Genomic DNA, 26872 nt, shown 5'->3' with positions numbered 1-26872 from the left:
ACCCTGGTGCCAGGGGAGATGGCTGTTCCCGAAGCCCCCGTGACTCTGTGGGAAGCCCAGGCTGGAGCAGCTCCGGACCTCGTGGGAAGGACTCATGCAGGAGAGGTTCCTGGAGGACTCTCTCCCATGCGAGGGACCCTGTGGGGAAGCAGGGCAGGACTCCTTCTTCCTGAGGAGGCAGGAGCAGCAGGAACCACCAGCCTGTGAACTGACTCTAAACCCCATCCCCTGTCCCCCTGTGCCGCTGGGGGGAAGGAGGGAAGAGAAGCTGGGAACAAAGGGATTTGGTCCCGGGAAAAAGAGAGGGGTAGGGATAACGTGTGTGAGCCCTGCTCTGTGTGTGTCTGTGTCCTGTGTGAAGTTATATTTTTTCTGCAAGTTGAGTCTGTTTGGCCTGGGACCTTAACTGATGAAGAACCCTCCTTGACCTTTGTCTTGACCCATGATCTTTGTCCTCCTCATCCCAGTGTGTGTGTGTGTGGGGAAGCTGAGTGAGTGGCCATGGGGCTGTTGCTTTGTTGTTGTGTTGGGCCCAAACCACGACATTAATGGTGAGCCAGGCAGAAGAGAGAGACAAAGAACAACAACACTCCCACTCAAGATCCTGAACCCCATCATCTCATCATCACTGCAGCCAAGGCTGCCTTTGACCGTCACTGCTTCAACCAAACCCTCCTTGTTAGTGAGTACAAGATCCAGCAGCCCTCCACTCCTAGTTGGTGTGTCCCCCATTTGCATCAAGAAGTTATCATCAGGTACGTACAGGCACGCTTACAATTGCCTTTGGCAGGTGTAAGTCCTTGTTTGAGATTAAACATAGCCTGAAATCTCACAAAGAAACTGTAAAGATTCTGGAGAGGAGAAACAGAGGATCAAGATCTCTAAGAGATGAGAAAAAATTGTCCCAATTAGTACAATTAAATACAGAGGGTCTGGATTGGACCCTCTTCAACTAGCTTGCTTTTGAGCTTCTGTCTTAAATCACAACTTTTCTAATAGACCATTTAATTGGAGCAGAAGTAGTTTTAAAAAAACGTAGGAAAACAGAATTTTGAGGTTTGTTTCACTTTTGCAGGTAAATAAATTACATGCTTTCACTGTTTGCAGGTATGTGCAAACACAGAGAAAACAATATCTACAAGGTGTTTCAGTTAACAAATATCAGTCATCGATATCTGTTATTTAAAGAAAATCAGCTTTTGGAGGTCAGTATAGTAGTTTCTGGAATTTAAGGAAAAGAACACCCTATTAGTTAAAAAAGGAAAGTTAAAAAGGAAAAAGTAGGCATAAATAACTCCAGATCAGAGGTGGTGGGACCAATCTGAAAGCAACTTTTACATCAACATACCTTCACGTCTGATTTATTTCAGTCCAACCATGGTGACTTTAAAAATGTATTAATAAATCTGAGTGCAACATTTGCTACCATGGATTATTTCCATAGTACAAAAGTCTGCATTGCATTAGTTGTGCATCTGTCTTGCATGGAATACCCAAATAAAATGTTTGTTAGAATTCCCAGTTTTGCACATTGCAGATTTCAGCATTTGTGCATATCTGAGCACTGAGGACATTCATACCTTTGTGAGATCCTTATAAAGTTCTGGATACAGCAATGCCATTTCTGGCTTCACATCCTGATCCAATACTAGAGAGAAGACTGGAAACATAGTATATATGGTTGCATACCTAGGAGAAGGAAAAACACACAGGATGACACTTCTGTATGATACGATTTTAAACTAATCTACTGAGTTATTTTTATTCTTCTTTTCTTATTATTCTTTTTATGTAAGAGGAATTACACTTGTTTTTCTATCTAGTAATAAGACAGCTTACCAATACAGCTTTTTACATGCAACCTGATCTTCTTCTTCTCAGAGCTGCCAGACATGAGAAGTTATAGAGCTTTTATAAATTCAAAAAACAGTAAAAAAATGTATTTCTTCTATATATGTATCACCCAAACTTAATGCCTGTTACCATACTCACTTTACACTTCTACTTTGGACAACCAGTTCAAAGACCTGACACTGAAATTCATGCAGAGATGGCATGAAAACTGAAGAAAAACAAGCACTATATTCCAGATATCATGGTATAGGTAGGTGGATAAACCACAGTCTTAACAGTTCTGTAAATGGCTTTGGATTTTGGTATGCCCATGCTTGATGCATACGTTAGAATGTACTTTTCTAGAACCCAGCACAACTATTACTAACATTTTGGAGAGGGCTATTGCTCACCTCTATAGAGTCTGGCAGAAATCTGATTCTCACTGAGGCTTGTCTGGCAATCTGTGTAACAGCTGAGACTGGTCTGGGAGATTTCCTCTAGTCTTTACAGTCCATATGTGAAAAAGGTTATATAGTATCTTCTAAGGCTCTGCAGGTCCCCCTCTTCAGAGACCTGATCATGAGGCTTCCTCCCTCATCTAGTGCATATGCAACCTAGTTTGGCTTATCTTTGCAGACTCATTCCAGGTTTTGGTAGTGTACCAATGAAAAATGTATGAAAAATATGGCAGACACCAACTACATGATGGGATTTAACAAAGTAGCTTGCTGTACTTATTACCAGATATTGTAACTGTTGGTTTTCACTTACCCTACCATAAGGAATCCTTGGTATAAGGGAACAGATGCAAAATAGAAGACTGATGAAAATACAGCCTACAAAAAGCAGATAATTATATATTTAATATCATTCTATATACAAAACATTACAATACAGAAAAAATAATACAGGTGCTTTAGGATTTTGTGACATTTCAAAGACAGACAGTGTTTTTAACTATTCAGAAGACAAAGTTTTAAATACCTGCATAGTTGAAATAATAAGGCCTCGGTGCATGACAAATTGACCAAGTGCTGCTGATCTTTTGTAACTGTTTCGACCATGTACCATCAGCAGCCTACCTATGTGTTTAAACTGTGTGATAGAGAAATCAGCTGCTAGGGAAGCTTGTTTTCCCTCCTAGAACAAAACAAAAATATTCCAAATATGAAAACCAATGTAAAATATGTGCTTCAAATTTCAGAATTCTAAGTGGTAATTAATTTTAAGAGTCAAGTTTGCTCCTGCTTTGGAAATCAACCCTGCAAAAAGACACAAAGGATAATTTTTTGTTCATATTCTAAGACACAGTGGCTCTAACAGGCAAATTTAATTGCCCATCCTGCTTTTTTCAAGTAAATACTACACAGAAAAAACTGCAGTGTATTCTGCTTTTCTTGATTTTTTTTTTTGTATTAAAAAAGATAAAGCAGAGGACACAGAAGCAAAGAAAATATTTGTTCAAAGACCAAGCATTTTTATCATGTTACAGCATACTTCAATTAAAAATGATCAACTCACTATTGTTTAATAAAAAACCCTTGAATGCCATGTAACTATACTATTATGACAATGAAGCTGTTAACATTACCTTGCCTTCAATTCCAATTCCACAGTCTGCTGCTTGGATCATGCTGACATCATTTCCTCCATCACCTGGAAAATGTCACTGCAATATTCAGCTCTTCAGAAGTTTTACTCTCCTGACCTTACAGTATTTTAGAAACCTCTTATACAGCTTTACATTCCTATAATTAATCTATGGATTGTGATTAATTACTTCAGGGACCAATACTTTCCTGTGGAATAAAGAAGATAACCACAGCTTTCTCACGGAATGGCATTTTCTGCTACAGCTACACAACACCTGGCTGTTGATAAAGATTTTGTTTCAACTGTTTCTCACTGGTGCCATCTACTGCTTAACTTTATTACAGATTTTAGCTATTGCAAAGGAAGATCATGCCAAAGGTTACCTATTGCACACGTGCGTTTTCCAGTGTGGTGCTGTAACAGTTTCACAATATGAGCTTTTTGGGTGGGAGAACATCGGCAGCACACTACAGCAGGACACTGACAAGCCAACTCTACAAATTCATGCTCATAATACTTCAAACAAACCTAAGGGAAAAAATACACTCACATTTACTTATTATTAAATACTACTACATGTAGTCTAACAGAAAAATACAGTATAAAGAATTCCTTCATGAAGTGTGGCTGGCACAATATCCATGTGGGAGGAAAAAAGCCACATTTTCCTGACTGTGCCCTTACTATTTTAACTGACATTCTGTTTCATTTAGAGAGCCAACACTCTTTGGGTTCAAGGGAAGAGACAATACTAAAGCATGCTACATACAGATTCCATTCTGTACCTATACAGGAGACCAGCAAACCAGTAACATTTGCCCATCCAAAATATACATTTTCTAATTAGCACTCAATGAAAAAAAGTATCTCTAAGGAAAAGTTCAAGTATGAGCAAATATTGGAAAAAAGCTTAAGAACATGAAGACACTAACACTACTTTTTGAACACAAGCAAACAGGGAAATGTAATTTGACAAAACCCAAGCTCTTACCTCAAGTGAGTCCCCAGATATCACCAAGGCACAGTCATGCTTCCTCCTAAAGGCATTTAGTTCTAAGTGAGCTTCTCCTCGAGTGGTAACCTTCAATAAAAACCACTCACTTAAAAGATTTTGTTATATTTTTAAAGAAAACCTGCCTAAATAAATCAGGTCTTGAGAACTCATACCCAGAAGGCCTCGGTTCTTCAACAATGTTTTATCCCAGTGCAAGCCCAATACCCACGGGATGTGACTACAAGCCTTGAATCTGATGGAGTGAAAAAGTAATCCTCAAACAAAGAAAACCCATGTAGTCAAGTTTGACTGGTTTCTCACCAAAGTAGACTAGGGCTAACAAATTAAAGAATTAATGACATGAAAATAGATTAAGTTCAAGCTGACCCAAGCCTTCCTGTTTCAGCAGGACTAGAAAAAAAATAAGACAACAAAATCAAGCAACCCCCAAAATTTTATGTATTAACCAGTAAGATATGATCTTAGAATAATGAAAACTATTCATATTAATAGTTCCTTCAGTTTGGGTAAGGAGACAGTGTTCAAAAAGCACATTAAAAAATGCTCACTAGTACTAATCCTTTTAGATCTTGTGTGAGTATAAAACAGCAGGACCAAGTGGCATAACAGAATCATAGAATGGTAGGGGTTGGAAGGGACCCCTGAAGAATATCTAGTCTAACTCTCCTGCTGCAGCAGGAACACCTAGGGCAGATCACACAGGAACACACCTAGATGGGTCTTGAAAGTCTCCAGAAAAGGAGACTCCACAACCTCTCTGGGCAGCCTATTCCAGTGCTCTGATACATAATACAAAAGAACTACATCATTGATTTTTTAATATACGTAATTATTGTTTTAGAAAGACCCAGCTGTGAATGGCAAGAAAAGGTCAAAAGTTGCCAAATGGAGCTTGGAAGGTTTTGAGCTAGAGCATAAAAAAATTAAGTTATAACCAGATTTTGAAGTAGTTTTGGGGTTTTTTTCTAATAAAAGATCAATGGATTTTAAAGCTATCATGCAAGACAAAGTTCCGAGCACAGGAAAAAACAAAAACTCTGATTACACTTCTAATTTTGGCTCTGCTAGCAGTTTGATTAAATAACTTTAAAAATATGTGAGTCGTAATTATCCTGTATATGAAGCTTGTCCTTGGCCCACTGCTACCCAGAATCAGAAAGTCCAAAGACCTTTTTCCCTCTCTTCCCTACAGTCTCTGTCTAACACATATATAATTTGAGTTACATTAAAAAGCACCTGGAAACAGAAAAAACCCATGCATACGCCCCAGTTCAGAATTTTTTTCTTCCTTTCCCACAATTACACCTGTAAAAAGAAAACTCCTTATCTGGCAACTGTTAGGAACCTGGGATTGAATTGGCCCATTATAATCTTTTTGCATTACAGAGATTAAAAGATGTCAGCACTTGGTGCACACTAAGGAGCAGTAATTACCCTCTCTGTTCTACCTTTCAGCTAACAGAGGTGGTTTTTAAAAAAAATTTGTAAATGACTCTAGAACAATATATGAGCTAAATGTATTACAAAATGAAGAAGCTGAGACTTCTACGAACAAAAAGGAAGAGCATTAAAAACAAAATGCACTTTTTTGGAAAGACAAAGCACTAAGTAATTTTTTATTTATTAATTTAGAATTAAAAAGGACATTTTAGAGGGCTTGGTATTTTCTTATATTATTATATTAATCTTATATTAATTAATTTATTTGAAACAAATACAGCCACATAAATAATTCTGTACAGATCCATTTTCTAACCAATTAAAAACTTTGCGTACTCAAAGTTAACATAGTTTTACGCTGATGTGTTATTACTAGTCGAGGTAATGAAAATAAAAATCTGACTCAAATAAATAGATTTTATTCAAGAAGACTTAATTTGCAGCGTTATAACATGGAAAGGTCAACAAAAATTGATCTAAAGTTTTATCAGAAGCATTAATAATTTAATTGCAAATAGTAGTCTGCAGGGCCTAATTTTCCATTCTGACGCTTCAGACAAAACTACATTTACATGTAAATTATATTCATATAATTATTTCTGTAGGTGCAAGTGGTTCATTTAGAACAAACAGAGACATATTATGTCTGATCACACAGCATCAATCAACGTCTGGAAAATCTATTTCTGTTCAGCTTCACCAGAGTTGATGCTATGCAAATATAAGCAAAATGTACAGAGAAAGATACTCAGTTTACCTTTCCAATAATTATCTTAAATGGTGTGATAAAAAACCACAAATAACTATAAAGATATTTTAAAAAATATATCAATTTTTCTCATACAGATTTGAATTATGTCTATACAGAAGACGTGGGCCTTACGGTTTAATTCAGGATTAATTTTGCTGGAGTCTATAAATATTGATAAAAATGCAAGATCAAGCAAAAAGCACATTCAGGAAGCCTAAATTCCTGGACACTTTTCTTACTCGTTCAGCACCTCACATAGAACCCTCTCCATCATTATTCAGAGGTACCTTACTATGTCCACTGTGTAAATGAAGAGTGTAAAACATGTTGAACCTGGGTCACCCCACCATGGCTACAAACATTTTCTGTAGCATAACAACAAATCTAGAAACAACTCCCCTGAAACAGAAGCAATGCTTTGTAATTCTGCATCCTTGAATGACTACCTACTCTCTTGGCCATCGTAGGACACTCAGTACAGTAAGACATCCATTTTCAACAAGCAGCCAACTACTAATAAAAAAAAGCAACATTGTAATTAGCTGTCCTTTGATGAACCAACAAAAAAAATTGGAACTATACTTACAGGTCTGAAAATGTGAATATCTTGAGTCCTAGACACTAAGTGAGAACTTTTTGCAATACAAGTTGCTGTCTCCAGTTTATCTCCTGTTAACATCCATATCTGCAAAATAATGTAAACATTTAATCCACTGGACATAAATGTACCTGTTCTCCAAATGTAATGACATCTTTCTCCAGCCTTATTCTGTTACCTTTTGGCATTAGACTAGCAGAGAAAATAGACCGATATGTGCATTTTTAACTAAAATTAATGAGCAGTTTTTACTGCAATAGCACACAAGGCAGAACTGTGTACTTCAGACAGCTCCATTCCCCTTCTGTTCTCACAAGGGTCAATGTCTCAATCCACATGAAGACAAGGTGAAACTCTGGGGAAACCTACTGGCATAGCTGAACAGCAGGGAAAGCATAAAAGCCTCTCCCTACGGCCCTGATGCTACCATGATCAAGAGTCACAATGCAGACACCTACAAGAGAGAGAATACTTGTCAGCAAAATGATGCACCACGAGAGTCTGCGACCCTAGTGAGAATCTATCTGAAAGCAGCAGCCAAGCAGTGAGACAAAATATCCTGGAGGAAAAGCTACAGTCCCAACGCTCCAAAGAGACCCTGCCTGCTGACCATGCAGAAGATGAAGGCATTAAACCTTAAGAAATAAGGTTGAAGATCCAGCTGTTCTTAAAAGTGAGGCAGTTCTCACTCCCTCAGCCCCTTAACACCAAGAACATTGAAGGGCATCTGGATGAACCAGCATTAGCCCTAGATGAAACAGAACAGACCACACAGAAAGAATGATTAAGCTGCAGGAGTTATTACTGGATAGTTACACTAAGCTAACAGTTGAAACTTTATTAAACCGTAAGTCTCTGTCTTCTCTTTTCCTATACATCTCAAGTAACACCCTTTTCATTAGTGTCCATGTGTGGGTCAATGTCTGGACAGAAAACTCAAGTTTTCTCATCAGCAACTGGGTAATCTATAATTTTATTACCCATCTACAGCTCTGTTTTTAGCCTACTATAATGTTGGTTGTAATTAAAGTCAGAACATCTTTAATGCTCTGAAATCCTAGAACTAATCACTAAAGAAACCAAACCAAAACAGGAACAACAAAATCCCCTAAAAATTCTAAATATTCTATACCTGTTTGTAGCAAGATATACCTAACAGTCAGAAGTGACCAGACATAGGAGAAATACCAAGAGCAAGTGAAAAAATAGTATACACAAAATACTAATATATAAGTACTTTGCTCTAGTCATACCATACTGAACTAAAACTTGATGTCATCATAAGGCTTTAATCCATATATGCATTTTTCTAATTGTGCACATGACTGCATTACCAGCTAATTCACCTGAAAGCCTCTGGGGAACAGGAATTAATTAAAAATAGAATACAAAAATAGCAGACATGGAAAGTGGTCTCTGGAGATTATCTAGTCCAACTCCCCAGTGCAAAGCAGGATCAACTACAGGAGGCTGTTCAGGACCATGTCAAGACAGTTGTGAACATCTCTAAGGAGGGAGACTTGATGAACTCTGTGAGACCTGCTCCAGATTTTGAAAACACATTAAAAATATTTCTTCCTGTAGTCAAGTGCAGCTTCCTTTATTTCAGTTTGCATCCATTACATCTTGGGCTTTCACTGTGCATCACTGAAAAAAAGCCTGGCTCTGTCCTCTTTGGACAGTCCCTTCAGGTATTAAACAGTAATAAGATCCTCCTGAGCCTGCAGAACTTCACCGTTTCATAACTCCTGTTGGGCAGCCAAAGCTGTGCCATCAAACCAACTTTCACATCCCTAACCAATTCATAGAATCATAGAATAACAGAATGGTTAAGGTTGGAAGGGACCAAGGTTACGGTTAAGGTTATTGGTTAAGGCTGGAAGGTTCCAACCTCCCTGCTATGAGCAGGGACACCTCACACTAGACCAGGCTGCACAAAGCCTCATCCAACATGGTCTAACACCTCCAGGGAGGGGGGCTTCCACAACCTCCCTAGGCACCTTATTACCCTCATGGTGAAGAATTTCTTCCTGATGTCTAACCTAAATTTATCCTCTCTCAGTTTAAAATCATTACCCCTTGTCCTATCATTGCCCTCTCCGGTGAAAAGCTCCCCTTCAGGTACTGGAAGGCTGCTATCAGGTCTCCCCAGAGCCTTCTCTTCTCCAGGCTGAACAGCCCCAACCCTCTCAGCCTGTCTTCACAGCAGAGGTGATCCAGCCTTTTGATCATCTTGGTGGTCCTTCTCTGGACCCTCTCCAACAGCTCCATGTCTTTCCTGTGATGAAGGCTCTAGGGTTGTATGCAGTATTCCAGTGGGGTCCCACCAGAGCAGAGTAAAGGGGCAGAATCACCTCCCTGGCCCTGCTGGCCACACCTCTTTTGATGCAGCCCAGGATGCAGTTGCTCTCTTGCCTCCAGCACACACTGGTGGCTCATGTTGAGCTTCTCATCAACTACCACCCCCGGGTCATTTTCCTTGGGACTGTTCTCTCGCCCTTCTCCCCTCAGCCTGCATTTGTGCCTGCAGTCTGTGACCAGGACGTTATGTTGAGGTAGATGACGTCAGTTGCTCTGCCACTACCCATCATCTCTGTAGCCTTGTCATAGAAGGCCACCAGATTGGTCAGGCATGATTTGCCCTTAGTGGAGTCATGTTGGCTGTCACCAATCACCCTCTTATTTTCTATGTGCTTTAGCATATTATCCAGAAGGAAAATTATCTTGCTAGGCACAGAGGTGAACCATTCCATGATCTTGCCAGGCACAGAGGTGAGACTGACTGGCCTGTAGTCCTCCAGGTCTTCCTTTTTCCCCTTTATTAAAAATAGAGGCTGTGTTACCTTTTTTCCAGTCTGCAGGAACCTCACTAGACCACCATGACCACCCAGATATGATGGAAAGAGGTTCAGCAACTGCATTTGCCAGTTCCCTCGGGACCCATGGATAGACCACATTAGGTCCCATAGACTTGCGAGACCTGCTCCAGGCTTTTTCCTCATTGTTTGTTAGTATGAGATCTAATGGAGCATCTCTCATTGTTGACTCCTCAATCATTTGTGTCAAGAAATTACCAACATTGAACTACAAAGTTCTCCTCGTTTACTTGTGCCCTCCTTTGTTGCCCTCCCAGCAGATACTGGAGTAGTGAAAGTCCAGCACAAGGGTCAGCATGGGCAAGTGTGAGGCTTCTTCCAGTTGTCTGAAGATGGCCTCTTCTACTTCTTCTTGATCAGGTAGTCTGTAGCAGACACCACAACGTTGTCTACATTGGTCTGCTCACTAATTCTAACATATAAATTCTCAGCTGGCTCATCATTTGTCCCAAGACAGAACTCCATGCATTCCCACGCCTCTCTCATGCAGATAGATTTCCCATTGTCGCGGGTGGGTACCGGGGACCCTGCCTGCCCAGCCTGGACCGAACCGGACCAAAGAAGCCTGCCCAGCCTGTGTCTGCCACAGAGCCACGGGACCAGAGCCCTGCCAGCAGCAGGAAGGGGTCGCCCCGGTCACTGGGACACCGGTCCCCCTGCGGAACTCCAGCCGAGCCTGCCAGCACATTTCGAGAACTGCGCTACGCAAGGAAGGAGGGTAAATACGCACACACACACACACACACACTCTTTAACTTTCTTACTGGGCTCAACTCCTACCCTTTCACTCCATTGATTTACACCTCTCCTTCGGAGTGTGCCTTTTATAGACCACAGTGCCTTTGAATCCCTTTTCCAATATATATACCTAGCTAACCTCTCCTGAACCTTGATCCCTTAGTTTGTATTGTCCCTTAATAAACTGATTAATTTGCAAACTAAACATTGGTCTCAGTAACAATTTGTGAGCGTGGTGGGAGGGTACTTTTAATCTACTCTCTTAGAAACAGACCCACAGTGGCCGTTCCTCTGACAGAGGTGGACACTCGGGCTTTTTTAACAAACCTCTCCACATTGGGAGAGGAAGTCGCGGTAACATCCTGACAGGCGGTAGCCCCCCAGTACTGGCCCGTGACACCCATGCTTGCTGCAAAGCAAAATAACTTGCTCTTCTTAGGTTAACAAAATCATTGTATCTGATTCAGTTTAACCAAAGCAAAGTCAAGACACCCTTCTGTGCAGATTTTGATACTCTGCTTCAAGCAAAATGTATAAAATCTTGCCCACTCCTCTCAGATATTGCTTATCTTCACTTGAAACGTTCTCTCAAATAAATGCATTACTTTTAAAAGTGTAATTGACAGCTGTCTAGCATAGCCTGCTTATGAAAAAAACACTGCACTAACTCTCATGCAAAGCTTTTGACATTGTCCCTTTAACATGACTTGAACAAAGTCCAAGGGCAGTTCTGAATTCTAGTTCAAACAATCCACCTTGTGATCTCTGAGACTTCTTGTGAGTGTCAATCCTCAAAACATTGTTATCATAGCAATCTTGTGCCAAACTCATTTAGTGTCAGCTAGGAGAGTTTAACTGTAGACAGTCAGAGGACAAATGACTGGGAATCACATATGTTTATCCACTGGTAGTTTTCCTACAGAACTAGGCTTAAAATCAATGAAGCCTGTGAGGAACAAGGGAACTTGGCACACAGTCTTGTTTGTTTCTGCTAGCCCATGCCCAGAATGTGCTTAGGACATGGCATATTTCTTCCTTTGAATGAACCCGAATATAGACGAACGTAATTCATGTCTTCTTAAAATAAGTTAATAAATGATAACCTGTTTTGTCAGCAGTATTTGTTTAGTACCTTTATTCCAGCATTTCTTAGCATCTCTAGAGTTGGTCTAACATCTGCTTGCAGCTGATCTTCTACTCCAGTGAGACACAGCAATTCCATTTCTCGCTCCAAACTCTCTACAACAGCAGCAACCTTCAGGTTTCTATCATGTATGCTTAACTTTGCTTGGTTATATCGACTCTGTTTGCACAAACACAAAACCACTTACGAGTTTGTTATGATTCATAAAGTACACATTCAGCCTGTCAATAATTGATACTATGTATTAATTAGGCTATATATTTGTCTTTCAATATCACTAATATGAACAAGATTAAAAGAGCAAATTTCTCCTTATACCCTACATTATACATGTTTTTTCTGACAAATCAAGAGAATGCCTTCAGAAAAACTATTAAGAATTAGGCATCACAGCATCTAAGCAGGTCATGCTGAAGCTACAGAATTAGCACTAGCTAATTCTAGAAACTATTAGAACTAGCTTCTGGGAAAACACTCTCCAGCCACATAATAAAGCAAAACGGTAGCCTATGTACAACTGCAGAACAATCACTAACAAATTACAAAATCTCTAACAGATTGTGTGCCATACCTCAACTAGTAATGTTTTAAACATGAAACATCTTTTTTTGGCCACTTCAATATAGCAAAAAAGAGGAATGTTCCCCTAGAAGTAAATGCAGTGAAGCACAAGATCCCTCTGTCTCTTCATACCTCAAAATCTTGATACTGCTCTTCAGTCAGTGATTTTTTGGCAACAACCAGTGTACGCAGTCCTTCTCGTGCCATATTACCACACTGAATGGACCAAATCACAGAACAATCATGCAAATATTCAACTATATGTACATGTTTTATAACTGTGCCATAACATTCGATATTTCTTTATACTCTTAGATTTATTTTTTTTTTGAGAAGCCACAAACATAATGAAAAGCAATTATACTTCAAAGTTCCCCGAATGAAGTGGTATGCTATTGGTAAACCAATTAGATTTCCTCTTCTAGCTTAAATAAAATCTCTTTTAGGTTGAAGCTTTCAAATAAATTAAAACTACTTTACAGGCATGTAACAGAGCTACATTTTCTTTTTCAGAAATATGCTTATTAAAAATAGCCATGGAATAGCATGTCTTAATGAAAAACAAGGCTGTTCAGTTCAAAACACTTATTGATTTGACCTCATAAAGCTAAATAAATTAAACAAGTATTTTACAATTAATTGTGCATCATTATCACCAAAAGTAATTTTTATGACATTTTGCTAGGTCTTGAGGGAGTTTAATTTATTCATGTCCCTGAATAAATCAAACTGCCCTGCAGCAGATATTGATTCATATTGCCAATACCATTATGAACATACATGGTGTAATCATTGTATTAACATATTGTCTGTATGTAGGGTCAAAATTAGATGATTGCTGGTACCTACTGGAGCTGCACAGCAAAAAAATAATAACCAGTTTTGAAATTCAGTCACTTATTATTTTATATTAATTTTAATAAAAATGGCATAAAACTATTTCAATTGGGCTGCAAGCCCTTATCAAACATCATAATCATACATCACTGTGGAATTTTATAAAAAAGGTCATTTTAGAACAAACAGGTCTACAGCAGAAAACTTCCCAGAAGAAAACAGTTTTTGTATAAAAGTTCAGTCAATGTAACACAAATTTCCTTGTTTTAAGTAGGAACATGTTCTGCCATGACTACCAGCTTTGCATTTCCTGTGGGTTATGCAAGAACTGGAAATAATTCTAACCTCTTTAAACCCATTCAGGATATAGGTAACTAAACTTTGAAACTCATTACCGCATTGGGTCAGGCTCTCTTTTAAACCTATTCCAGTAATAGCCTATATTTTTATTTAAAATTTTTATTTTTATAACATTTTAATTTTTATAAGTTTTTATTTTGTTTCTTACCTCTTCTTCTAACCAATCATTGTACTGTACAATAGTAGACATGGCAACATCTGCACCCTTCATGTAAAATGTAATTTCTCCTGAAGATTCATCCTAAAATTTTACAAAAGAAATAGAGGGGTGGGGAGAAAAAACACCTGTTTATGCAGTTAAAACATTTGCCTGCCAATAAACTGACACTGGATAAGTCAACAGATTATCATTTATAAAAGATGAAGTACCTGGCCGAGAGGTGGATAAGTTTTATTATTTGATGTTACTACTTCCAGTGACATTTGATTCCCTTGAGATGCACATTCCCTATGTTCTTGTATATGATAATTAGTTCTAACTGAAGTTGATGTGAGTAGAAGATTCTCAGCTTCCCTAAACTGCCAGTATAAATTTGAAAATCTCACTACTATGCCTCCTCTAACTACTATTTTTCCTTTGGTGGTATATACTACCTAACCCACAACAGCAAGTTTGCTCCGTATCTTTGAAATACTAAGTAATAATAAAAAATAAATTCTAAATAACTTAGTGTAAATCTTTGTTACAGACGTTTTAATGATGAAACATTTATCGCATATTCAGGGAATTAACATACAGGGAAATATAATCCAAATCAGGACTTTGTAAGGTATGGTCTGTTGCAAAAGGAATGAATTCGTCTGATACGCAGCTTCTTAGAATATATCTGACAATGACACTGTGAAACAGGCTCTTAGTGCCAACCTCACCTAATGAAATACAGACTTGCCAAGATCTTTCCTTCAGCACACACATATTTATAGAATCACAGAATGGTTTGTGTTGGAAGGGACCTTAAAGATCACCTAGATCCAATGCCCTTGCATGGGCAGGGACTCGAGATGAGGTTGTTCAGGGTCACATCTAACCTGGCCTTGGACACTTCCAGGGAGGGGGCATCCACCACCTCCCTGGGCAACCTGTGCCAGTGTCTCACCACCATCCCACTGAAGAATTTCTTTCTAATGGCTAACCTAAATCTCCCCTCTTCCAGTTTAAAGCCATTACCCCTTTACCCTATCACTACAAATCCTTGTAAACAGACCCTCCCCAGCTTTCCTGCAGGTCCCCTTCAGGTACTGGAAGGCTGCTATGAGGTCTCTCCAGAGCCTTCTTTTCTCCAGGCTGAACAAGCCCAACTCTCTCAGCCTGTTTACATAGGAGAGGTGCTTCAGCCCTCTGATCATCTCTGTGACCCTCCTCTGGACTTGGTCCAGGACCTCCATGTCCTTCATGTGCTGAGGGTTCCAGAACTGGACACAGTACTCCAGGTGGGGTATGATGACAGCCATGTAGAAGGCCCAGAATCACCTCACTTAACCTGCTGGCCACACTTTTTTTTGATGCAGCCCAGATCATTTTGCCTGAAGTATCCATGCTTAAGGCTGATGGCGTGCCTGGCTTGTCATCGTGGGCAAATGAAAAAGGATGACAGTTCAGATATCAATACTGGGTCTGGAAAAGCAGCAGCACTAGTAGTACAGAAAGATACTGAAACTACTACTGTTAAGAAATTTCAGCCAAAGGCAACATATTTTGTATGAAAGGAACACATGGAAAATTTAAACAAAGGCTTAAAGGCAATCTGTACTATCAGAGGCTAAATATGAAGTAGTGAATTTAGCACATTCCCGTGTAAGAGTCTGTCCACTACAAAGCTCCCTGCAACATCAGGTTAGCCTGATTTTTCTACAATTGCTTGCCTAGTATTTCATGTGTAACTATGTCATTGAACCTTTCACTTCGAAAATTTTGTGAAATGCATTCCCTGAAGGATCGAGTTTCTATTGATGAAAAAAAAAAATCAGTTAAAAAAATAATTATAAATAAAACCCAAGAACACTCCCAAAATTACCCTAACTATGATCCCCATGCGCTTGCTCTCAGAAGTGAAGGGAAAGATCTGCAGAATATAGTACGTCAGGATGTGTCCACCAGGGGTCTTCAGCTGCATTGAGGTCAAATCCCTGTTAACCAGAGTGAGACCAACACTCTCAGTCCACTGCACCAGAGCTACCTAAAGACAGAAAAGAAGGAAAAAAAAGACAAGTGTGGAAGGTCTATTATATTGGATATAGGTTAAGCTAAAGCAAAACAGCTGTTGCCAGGGTAAAATTCTAAACTCTTCCAAGAGTCTAAGGAAAAAAAAAAGTGACAGCAGCAGACTGAGTACAAAATCTTAATACAGCAAACAAATATTTTCTTTCAGAAAGCTTACAAAAATTCTTATGAAGAACACAGAAACTGAAATAACTCATTTGCAGGAATTAGTTCAAGTAAGATATATTGTTCAGAAATAACAGTTCTAATAAAAACACATATATATTAAATGATACTTAAAGGACATCAGTGGACATTACGCAAAACCAGAATACAATTTGTGTGTTTGCTTTTTTTTTTGCATTGCTATGCAAGTAAAAGATTTTAGAATTATTTCCATAGAAAACTTTTTATTAGATCTACACTTACATGCAAGCTGAGAGTCTGTAATATATACTAAACAGATTCGCAAAGGATCTTATTTTTAGCTTACTTTGTTCATTTGCATAATTTTGTTATCTTTTTTCAACAATAACATAATTGAGTTCTTACTGTTATCAAATGTGATACAAACCAAGCTTACAGTACTGCATCCCACAAACACACTTGTAAAAGTCCCTTTGACAAACCCAGAAATACCATATCATACAATCATTGCTATTCATTACTATGACTTGTCATCTTAAATATATGCATTAGAGATACACTGTTTTAAACAAATTTTGCTGCTCTAAAGTGTATGACACCTAGATTCTGCTTTCTTCTATTTTATGCCTTAGATGATACACTAGATATTTTCTGTCACAATCACTGTGCGCTTTATTCCTCCTAAAAATTAATACATCAGGAAAGCTGCTTTACTGCTAATTATGTACAAGTCATATTCCTTAACTGAATAGGAAGTTTCTGATAAAAAAAATAATAAATATCCTTCTCAATTCTATTTAAATTTTTCCAATCATTATTCCTAATCATTACTGCAAACCAGATTTTTAAATTACTAGAAAGGTAATTATAATGAAGTTAACATGATTTTTATGGAACTTGCCTCTGCTATTAATCTCAGGTAACATGAAATAAATAAAAAACAGACTGATAAAAAAAAATGCAAGTACTAAAATACCTAGATAAGTTTTACAGACATGATGACTAATACTAACAATTTCACCCAAAGCCAGTAGATCACCATAGCTTCTATGAAAAATTAAAATTGGAAAAACAAATTCTGTGAGCCTATAAGAAACCATCTGTGCAGACATCACCAAATGAAAATCCAGTGAGATGCAGTTTCAGAAAATAACACATTTAAAAAAACCAAACATTTAAACACCATTTAAAAATCTTGAAAATCACAGGAAATCTTTTTAGGTACTTTTCTTCAATAAAAGTACCATATAAGCTGTAAATGACCCAATACTCCCAAGGTTAATTTTCAATTTTCACAGTGAAAGGTTACTATTACATTCTGACCTGTAAATTGCATCTTTCTACTAACACCCTATCATCTCACTTGCGTCCCTTTGCAGCTAGGACTTAAGTGTTCTATATTTGGTGACTCACATCTGTTTATTATTTTGTTTATGCTTGGCTTCACCTACCATTTGAATTTGCATTTTGCAGCACAGTAATTTTGGATTCTTATACCTGGCCTACACACAATTGCATGCATTATTTTTTCTTTTAAATTGATCTGTGCAAATAATGTAGCAGTAATAGTCAATAAGGCTCAAGAGTCAAGTAGATGCCTAAAAGGCAACTGGACAAACTTGAGAGCAAGACATTAAGTGTGACTCTCAGAATGAATCAGAGCAGCTAGACCTTAATACCAACCAGAACAAGATAGGCAGACCTTACCATTAAATATCTGAAGCTTTAGAATATACGAATTTAAAAAGAAGTATGTCAGAAATGGCATGAAAATCTAAATTATAAATCTCAACAAATAAATATCAACTCAATGGGTGGTACACAGGAGATTTAACCTGAATATGAGAAAATACTTCTTTACTCTTATGGTAACAGAGCACTGAAACATACAGCCCAGGGAGCCTGTGGAGTCTCCAACCCTGGAGATATTAAAAACCTGCCTGGGTGTGCTCCTGTGTAATCTGTTCTAGGGGATCCTGCACTAGCAGAGAGGTTCGACTAGGTGATCTCCAGAGGTCCCTTCCAACCCCAAACATTCTGTGATTCTGTGGTTATATAGAGTCCAGAGAAAGGATTCTTTGGTAAGTCTCTTTCCTTGATGTTTCCCCTCTACAAGTATATTACCTTCAATGCATTTCTGAAACCTTACATTAAAATGGCCTTGCAATCTAGTAGGCACACAAGAATCCCTAGAATGCCAGGCAAATGTAGCAGCTATGGCTTCTACAGGGCTTGATATATTGGATGGAGTCAGATACCAAAGGCTGGAGGAGGACAAAAGTCTTTCATTGACTTAAAAAATAAATATTTTCTAATATTTATTTCCTGATACACATTTATTTCCTAACACACACAGATGAAACATACCATGTTTCCTGAATCCAGGTTAAGGACTTCATTTAGCATTTTGTGGATCTTGCCTGGTTTATCACCAAGCTTTCCTTCTGTGGAAAATGGCTGCCTGGCAGACAGCAATACGTGGGTAGATACAGAGTCCTCCCTCCACTGAGACACAGGTGTGCACCTGAACTCACTAACTATGCAGCACTTCCAGGAAAGGTAATGTACTGGAGTCAAAGAGACCTTCTATGGTTTCTAACTTGCTAGTTGTCTTCCCCCACCGTAGCAATCCACAGGGTAAAGACAGCATGACAAGGTAAAAGTAGCAACTTCCAAAGAATGAAGGTAGCAAATACTTACATTATGAAATGGAAATGCAATGAATCTGAGAAAAGCTATCTTTTATAACTAAATCTAAACAAGCATCTAGGTAGTTTCTAGAAAATTCCATAAAATACACTAGGTTAAGTGGCAATGATGCAGTTAGTTATTTTATAAGTCATAGAACGTAAGCTTACTAGAGTCAGGAAAATTAATACTTAAGGACTTCATAAACCTGCATCAAGCACAGGAAAAAATCAAAAAACCATTACTCCCATTGTAGGTTCCGAACTGCATATTTCATTAGAACACTTGACTGATTTTACCTTAAATAAATATTGATCAACAATTTTGAAAAACCCCAAAACTTCTGAAAACATGCAAATTGATAGGCCACAAAAAACGTGGTATATTTAATTTTATAGTAAACCACATTCTAAATATTTTTTTAACTATGGTGTCAACATTTTTTTTAGAGAAAAAGTGTCTTCTACTATAAGCTCTATCAGCCTATGACTCCCATTTAATAGCCCAAATGAAAAGAATCACACACAGAAAACAGCAGAGATGTCTAAGTACATGGGTTGATAGTCAAAATTAAGGCTGATATGTAAGAGGAAACAATTGTCCGTAGAAAACATTTAAAGAAACAGCTGTATCTTTATTTACTTTCAACTATGAGGATGAAAGAATTAAGTACCTCCCTGTCCCACCAAGCAACAGGAGTTTGCTTTTCTATGAAGTGGTGTTACGTGGCTTTAGGCCATTCAATCAGTATGCACAAGACTCTTCCTTACACAGCCCAACTCAAAGCCCATCTCTAAATTCTCTTGACCTTTCCCTGTGAGGGTGAACAACTTGCACGAGGAAGGGCACACTCATTGCTTCTCAGATCAACATCTTCCTTAGCTTCCTCTGGACCAACAGGAAATACCAGTTATCACCCTGCTGTCTTACTAATTTTCAGTTTGGGAAAGTGCAACACTGAGTCCCTTTGCTCTTTTGGAAATGTAACTACCTATAGTCACTTGTTATCTTGGGAGCATGATAGCATGAAGAAGTACCAGTTAAAGAAAATCCAACATGGTCACTTGAAAAAATGGTACTTGCTTTGCCTTTAGGCATATAGGGTTAAAAATCCACAAAGTGAGGTATTTGAAGCACCCTGCTGAATCCTGAGGACCTTCAGCTACTGGATCAACCCTAAAAAGGCTGCTACTCCTTGGCAGAAGACAAAAAAAATACCCTAAGGCTATTCTTGCTTGCTTTAGGTATTATATCAATCGGGCCCGGAACATATTACTTTCTTTCCATCATACTGCTAAGGCACCTTTTGAATTCTGGGCTGTTTGGAACTTAGCTGGTCTTAAGAATCTGATCCACTAATTTTGTTTTTTATAATAGGATATTTTGAGAGAGAAAGCAGATGTGAAAAAAATCAGTAACAACCCATCCCACTTGGGTAAATTCAAACAGATTGGATACTTAGCTGACTCAAAACCAACCTTCTCTCAACCAAGACAAGTACAGCGATATATTTCTATGAAAATATTCAAAATCTTATTTAAAGAAACTGTCACAGCCCTGACTACACCCTCCTTCCTAGGTGCTTAACCAGCTGCATTCAAGGCCAGCTCACTGTTAAGAACTGTGATGAAGAAACAGCACGGAAAACCTTCTGTGGAGTCTGCTCTCTCTCACACTTGGTCTTGTGACAGCTACATTGCAGTGATGTCGCAGCTATGCCCCCACTTGGCCACATACCCTGCTGACCTGGCCCTGACAGACAGACATGACCTCCTGGCTTTGGACTTGCCTCACTGCCATGAGCTTTCCTTGCTATCACCAGACTGTGGCTAATGTTGGTTACTGTCTTGGGACCTGAGCCTGACTTCATTATTTGACTTCTCGGCTTGAGTTCAGTTGTGCCTCATCATCATAGACCTGCACAACAATCCTGTCTTTAGTTTCTGCCAGGGCACATGGTATTTTCAACTTGCTTAGATCACTGAAGCTACTGCTTCTAGCACCCTGGCTATCATGTTCAGGTCCTGGTTTCCCTCTCCTCACGGGCCAGCCTGCCATTGCTGCTCCCTAGAAAAACAGCTAAGTGCTCAATATTTATGAAGTGTCACTCAGAACTGATTATGACCAACTAATGGTCACTTTCAACATACAATATTCCCTTTGAGCTAAAGTCAGTTTAAGAAAAAGATTCACAGCTTCATGGCTAGTGATGGCTCTTCACCTTATCCAGCAGTTTGGGAGTTGCCCCACAGTTATGCTGACAGCTATTCTGGAGCCATGCTATGAACCTAACCAATTAAACTGGAAAATGACCCATTTAAATAAATGCTTCAAAGGTTTTGGTAATCTGTAGGATGAGAAAGATAGACTAAGGATGGAAAATCTGTGACCTGTTTTTACTGCTTAGAACTTTCATGAACATCCTTAATTTACTTAGGAGTATTTAAGAGCATCTTCATCTCAGACAACAGCATCTACTTTCAAAATCAGTTGCTGTATAAGGTATACAGAAGTTATATGCATGGTATTTTGAAGTTAAGGCTATTGGTTTGGAAACAAAGAAGCAGTGAGGTTTCTTTTTTCCACTTTTGGAGTGCTCTCAACAGTTTCTATTTGGGTTGTTCAACAACAACTCATGTATATTACCAACCCTCCCTAGTTTGTTTATGTTTATAAACAATGATTTGGTAATTAACATCTGCAGTCCATCAAGAAACTTAATAATTAAAATAAAATTATTAACTTAAAAATACAGCTTGATCATGTGAAAGAACTGCTGATCAATACTCAAGACAAGCTACGGAGTAGTTATTCTTTGTGGGTCTCGAAGGTCATGAAAGTGATGGTTTTATGCTACTGAGTGATTTGCTTTTCACAATACATTGACAAAACAACACAATTAGTCTTGCTTCAATAAGCACACACAATAAAATGAATTAAACAATACAACATGCCTCATACATTATAGCTTCACTTTTGTAAACACAAAAGCTGCTTCACTAAGGGCATGTCATTTCCTTGTCTGTTTTTAAATGATTGGCCTTGTATCCCTGTAATTATTTTTAGCAACTCTGTTGTCTCTGGACAGAAACGATGGAATTAAATAACTGAATATAGTTTAAGGTAGTATTTAAATATTAAAAATCCTGGAATTAGAAATGCTTGAGAATCTAACCATGAAGGAAAAAAACATAACCAACAAATAGCTGGTTTCTGAGAGCAAGCAGTCATTAAAAATTGTGGCTGATCAATCTTTTCTAACCAAGAGGTGCAAAGGTCTTCAAAGGCTCCTGTTCATAGCAAGCCCCTGAATTGCTTGGCTTTGTGACCTTTGATGCTTTACCTGCTTAGCTTTTATTCTTTTATGATTGTTCATTACATTAAGGTAGCTGGCTTTCTACAGATGAAGTGAACCCATGCCTATGACAGCCAAGCAGAAGCCATTTCCATTTTTTCAGTGAGTTCTCAGTGAATGTTTATTGTTTGCTATGCTACAGCTGTAGAGGACAAGTGACAGACAAATGAAACTTTCCACTCTTTCAGAGAAAATGAAATATTGATCACTTATCATAAGAAACAAAGAGCTTGGCATAAGTAGGGTTCACATTACGAATACAAAATCAGTTACTTATCTCAGGATACTCTAATAATAGCCAAATACATCTTTTATGATGAATGTACCTACTTCTAAATGTGCATACTTTGTTATGGTTATATTTTCTCTGTATAATTATGCACACACAGAGATATGAAGATTTTAAAATTAACTCCTCACGTCAATTAAGTGCATAGTATGTCAACATATTACTAAACTGCTTATACTTTGTATATGGAAGAATGGTGTATATTTACACATTGTTTTCTGCTCTTTATATGCTATGATGATATAACATAATATTATATAATGCAAGACAATGGTGAAAATAACAGATTATCAAGACTGCAGTCAAGCCAGACCTACAAACAAAATCTAAGAGAACAGAGTTGTAATGTTGAGAAAGTACAATGCATAAAACTGGTTAAATCTATTAAATGATAATGTTGCTTATTAACCAAATATGTTGTGATAGGTCAGTGCTGAGGTTAAACAGAAAACATCAATTGAACCATTTCCCGAAATAAAGCTCCAGGGTGCAATATTCAAAGCACTTTATTCAATAAAAAATGCTTTTAAAATGGTACTTTGGTGATTGGGAAACATTGGCATCATCCGTCAACCTAACTGCAGGGAAGTTCAATAAGCTAAATAATGAACCATTTACATTATTTTCCTTAGGCTCCAGTGATTTGCAAACATTGCATCAATAGAACTCTTAAAAAAATTATGATAAAGACCTGCTAGTCTTTCAACTCCTAGGTTTTTTGCTGTCATGCTGCAATTTTTATGTGGTTTAAGTGTTTTTTGTAGCTTCATCTTTTTATAAGACTCCATTTAACATCAATTTCTCATTATATTAAAGTATATTTGTTCAATATGATAATTTTACTTGCATTTCAAGTATTATCTTTGAGAAACTAAAACGAAATTCTATATATGTTCTAAATGTAAGTTTTTCATTTCACTGTCATAGCTTGAATGTATGAATTAAGAATAACATTAATAAAGGATACCTGTGCTTCCTCTTCCTTGAAGTACTAACAGTTTCCTTGCTTCTGATTTCCTCTTCCACTTCCCTTTCCACCCTGAACCCTAGATCATCGTATTAACACATTATTAGCTTTACTTCCCTCCCTCTTTTCAAGGTCAAATTCCCTACTCTCATCTCAGGGCACCACTTGCACAAATCTGAAGTCTTACAATTCTTTCCTTTTGTAAATATGAGAGGAAAATTGCTCTTTATGTTAATATTTTCACATTCCAAATAACTGACTGAAAATACAAAAGCCCACAGGGACAGAGGAGCAAGTAGGAGAAAAAACATTCTCTCTCACAGTCTCAATGGCACCTCTCTTCACCTGATTTAGTGATACCTTTGGCTGTTAAAGCAGAATGTTTACTTAATCCATAGCTGTCATCATCTCTTCATAGGTAGATACCTGATCAGGCAGTCTTTCAGTATAGTTAGTAATACCTCACAGGCTCATTACACTGACCTATTTAGCAAATACCAATACATGTGCATGTGAAAATTTGTACACGTGTATAATGTTTGACTTATGCTATGTACAACTACACTAAAAATTTGTATTTATACTCTATCTCTGGCATAAACAAATGCACTTCCAGCATTCTCAATCCACACTGTGTAACACCACAAATAGTATGAGGGATTTTTCATTTTAGACAAAGAGCAGCGTCTCATGTTATGCCTAGAGTTTATTTTAAAAAATGTTCTGACTTCCACTTTAACCATTGAGAACCAGTCACTTCTTTATTTTCTGCAATCCTTTGACATTATGAACTGTGTTTATAGAATATATAATGATGGCTAGTTCAGTACTACATGAAGACAGACAATATTATTTCTTGCACTCCTAAAAATACTTGAAAGACACTTGTTACTTTTCCAATTACAGCCTGCAGTTTGAATTGCTGTGTTGAATAGGGTGAAACGTTAGACATGTACAGCAAATGCACAGCAAGAATAAGAGGCTATACTGTGGCAAGGGGAGGTTTGTAGAAGAAATACTATCTTGTATTAGATCAACTTGTATAGCTAGAAAAATATACAGGCTTCAGATACACACTCCCTTCTTCTCATCTTACAACCTTGTTTTGATTATGAATAAGATACAATGGCTACATAACCAAGAGTATATTCAAGCTTCAGACACTGCTAGCACTTTTTAAAAACAAAGATGCCCCTCAACCTGCTCACTTTCAGAGGCAATCCAACCTTGAGATACTCTATATCTCTATTTTACTATATAGCAAGCTCCTACATGTTTTTAGAAAGTGAGTGGGCTATAATTATTTTATGCCTGCTTTACAGTACCTTGAAGCTTGAACTTTGCCTCTCTCTTCTATTAACTTTTAATACTGAATTTTAGACAAATAATTTAGGCCCCAAAACAGGATTATTCAGAATAGTATCTCAAATCCATGGAAAGCAGTGGAATTTGTATAAAATTCAGATTTCAGTGGAAGTCAAATGAATGTTTTTATTGAAATGGGGTTTAAAGTTGTGCAACACTTGATGTAGCCTTGACTGAACACTGAAGATTGTGAAGTTCAATGTCCAGATGGAGATCAGCAACAAGGGGTTCTCCCTCAGGGGTCAGCACTGGGCCAAGTGCTGTTGAACATCTTTGTTGGGGACACGGACAGTGGGATTGAGTGTATCCTCAGCACGTTTGCTGATGATACCAAGCTGTGTGGAGTAGTTGACACCCTAGAGGGAAGGGATGCCATCCAGAGGGACCCTGACAGGCTGGAGAGGTGGGCCAGTGCCAACCTCATGAAGTTCAATAAGGCCAAATGCAAGGTCCTGCACCTGGGTCAAGTAGAGGATACAGGCTGGGTGGATAATGGATTTAGAACAACTTCACAGACCTTTGGGGCAAAAAAATGAAAACATTTCTATGTGGGAGAGAATCAGCAGCTCCTTGCCACAATTTTAGAGGAAATAAAACCAGATTACTCATAATTTTAAAGAAACCCCACCCCAAAACACCCTTCTTTCACTGCTGTGCTCTTTTAAATTTAGCTTATCCTTTTCTTTCTGAGATACTAATTTTTTCACCCCTGCATACTAACCTCATCAGGGCTGGAAGCCTGGTAAGTTCTATTTTCATCACTGAAGTCCTGATCCACTTCTGCATATTCTGTTTCTGCAGACACACCAGCCCGGGATTCATACACTGGGGTCACATTGTGGCACAGTGCAATGGCCTTCACTGCTTCATGGATCCGACTGCTGACGCTCTTGCGCACTTTGGGTGCAGATGACTGAGGTTTCCTAGATGGTGTTGAACTCGTACTGTTTCCACTATTCTGAGAGTGCACCTTCAAGACCAACACAACAAAGTGTAAAACAAAGCTCAATAATAGAAATAAAACATTAATACTATAAAATATATCTATATCCTATTGTTCCCTTTAAAAAGGTTGATACGCGACATGGACTGTGACCATGTATTTATTGTATATAATGTATTGTTAAGTCATTCAGTTTGTGATTCAGAAAAAACTTTCATCTACTTTTCTGTACAACTCATATGTAACTGTGGGTTCATCACTTTGCTTTTGTAATCAGATTTCAGTAAAAGAGCCTGCACGCAACTGAAAAATGTGAAAATGAAAACACGTATGCAGTGAAAGGGGTGAACAGGATGACAGGATTCTGAAGAAAACCCTGCTTTCTCACTTCAGAATGTTTTCTTTTCAGTGATCTGTCACAATACTCCTTCAATGTCCTTTGCATTCTATGAATTAAGTATTTAAGCCAGGAAATGACTGGATGAGTTCAGAAACACCAAAACAAAATTGCAAGGGTGGTCTCCTGTTGTGCATCTTCTTCAGTCTGTCACCTGTGTACTTCAGAGGTTGGAAACTCCAATGCATTAAACTGGAAAAAAACCCCTTTTGTTTTAAATCTGCACCTATATCTCTGTATTTTAAAGATCAGCACACTGGTATGGAACAAAAGAACAAAAGCAAGTATCACTGTTGAGTAGAAATGACTTATTAGAATACAACCATTGCCAATTTAGTTCATAATCTACACGATTTCTAATATTATTTATTAACTAATGCCATTTGTATGCTTTTGCTGCAGGCTAGAATTTGTTTGTCCTTACAACATTACAATAATCTAATAAAATAATAATGCAAAATAATAGTTATCCTTCAGAAATGCTCAAGCATGAGGCTGAATTAATAGTTTCAGAGAAAGTACTATATGTTTATAATTAGCTGAAAATAAGTGCATTTGGGTTTTTTGTTTGGGTTTTTTGGGGGTTTGTTCCTTGTTTTGGGGGTTTTTTATGTTTGTTTGGTGGTTTGGGTGGTTTTGATTTGGGTTTTTTTGGTTGTTGTTTTTTAAGTCAGCATATCAAATATATTAGCAGTAACACCAAATGTCTCAGTGCTACCAAAGGCTCTTCTGCTCACACCAGGGTAGTAACTCAGAAAACCTATTCAGAAAC

At 38.0% G+C, this 26872-nt stretch overlaps 1 protein-coding gene across 1 annotated transcript in view; it reads right to left on the bottom strand.

Moving 5' to 3' along the window:
* ATP9B (ATPase, class II, type 9B) overlaps positions 1–26872 on the bottom strand; it is a 151650-nt gene that overhangs the window by 7123 nt on the left and 117655 nt on the right. Inside the window, exons 14-25 of the mRNA XM_010008700.1 lie at positions 25482–25730; positions 15765–15926; positions 13898–13990; positions 12685–12768; positions 11980–12150; positions 7222–7320; positions 4421–4510; positions 3813–3957; positions 3428–3492; positions 2821–2976; positions 2608–2672; positions 1581–1689 (exon numbers count right to left, since the gene is read on the bottom strand). Of these exons, the coding sequence (XP_010007002.1) occupies positions 1581–1689; positions 2608–2672; positions 2821–2976; positions 3428–3492; positions 3813–3957; positions 4421–4510; positions 7222–7320; positions 11980–12150; positions 12685–12768; positions 13898–13990; positions 15765–15926; positions 25482–25730 (1488 nt within the window). The remainder of the gene's footprint in view (positions 1–1580; positions 1690–2607; positions 2673–2820; positions 2977–3427; positions 3493–3812; positions 3958–4420; positions 4511–7221; positions 7321–11979; positions 12151–12684; positions 12769–13897; positions 13991–15764; positions 15927–25481; positions 25731–26872) is intronic.

The sequence above is a fragment of the Chaetura pelagica genome, unplaced genomic scaffold, assembly GCF_000747805.2.
Source record: "Chaetura pelagica isolate M959 unplaced genomic scaffold, ChaPel_1.0 scaffold332, whole genome shotgun sequence".
Classification (NCBI taxonomy): domain Eukaryota; kingdom Metazoa; phylum Chordata; class Aves; order Apodiformes; family Apodidae; genus Chaetura; species Chaetura pelagica.
Note: the sequence above shows the minus strand (reverse complement) of the source record. Positions and strands in the feature narration are given on the sequence as shown.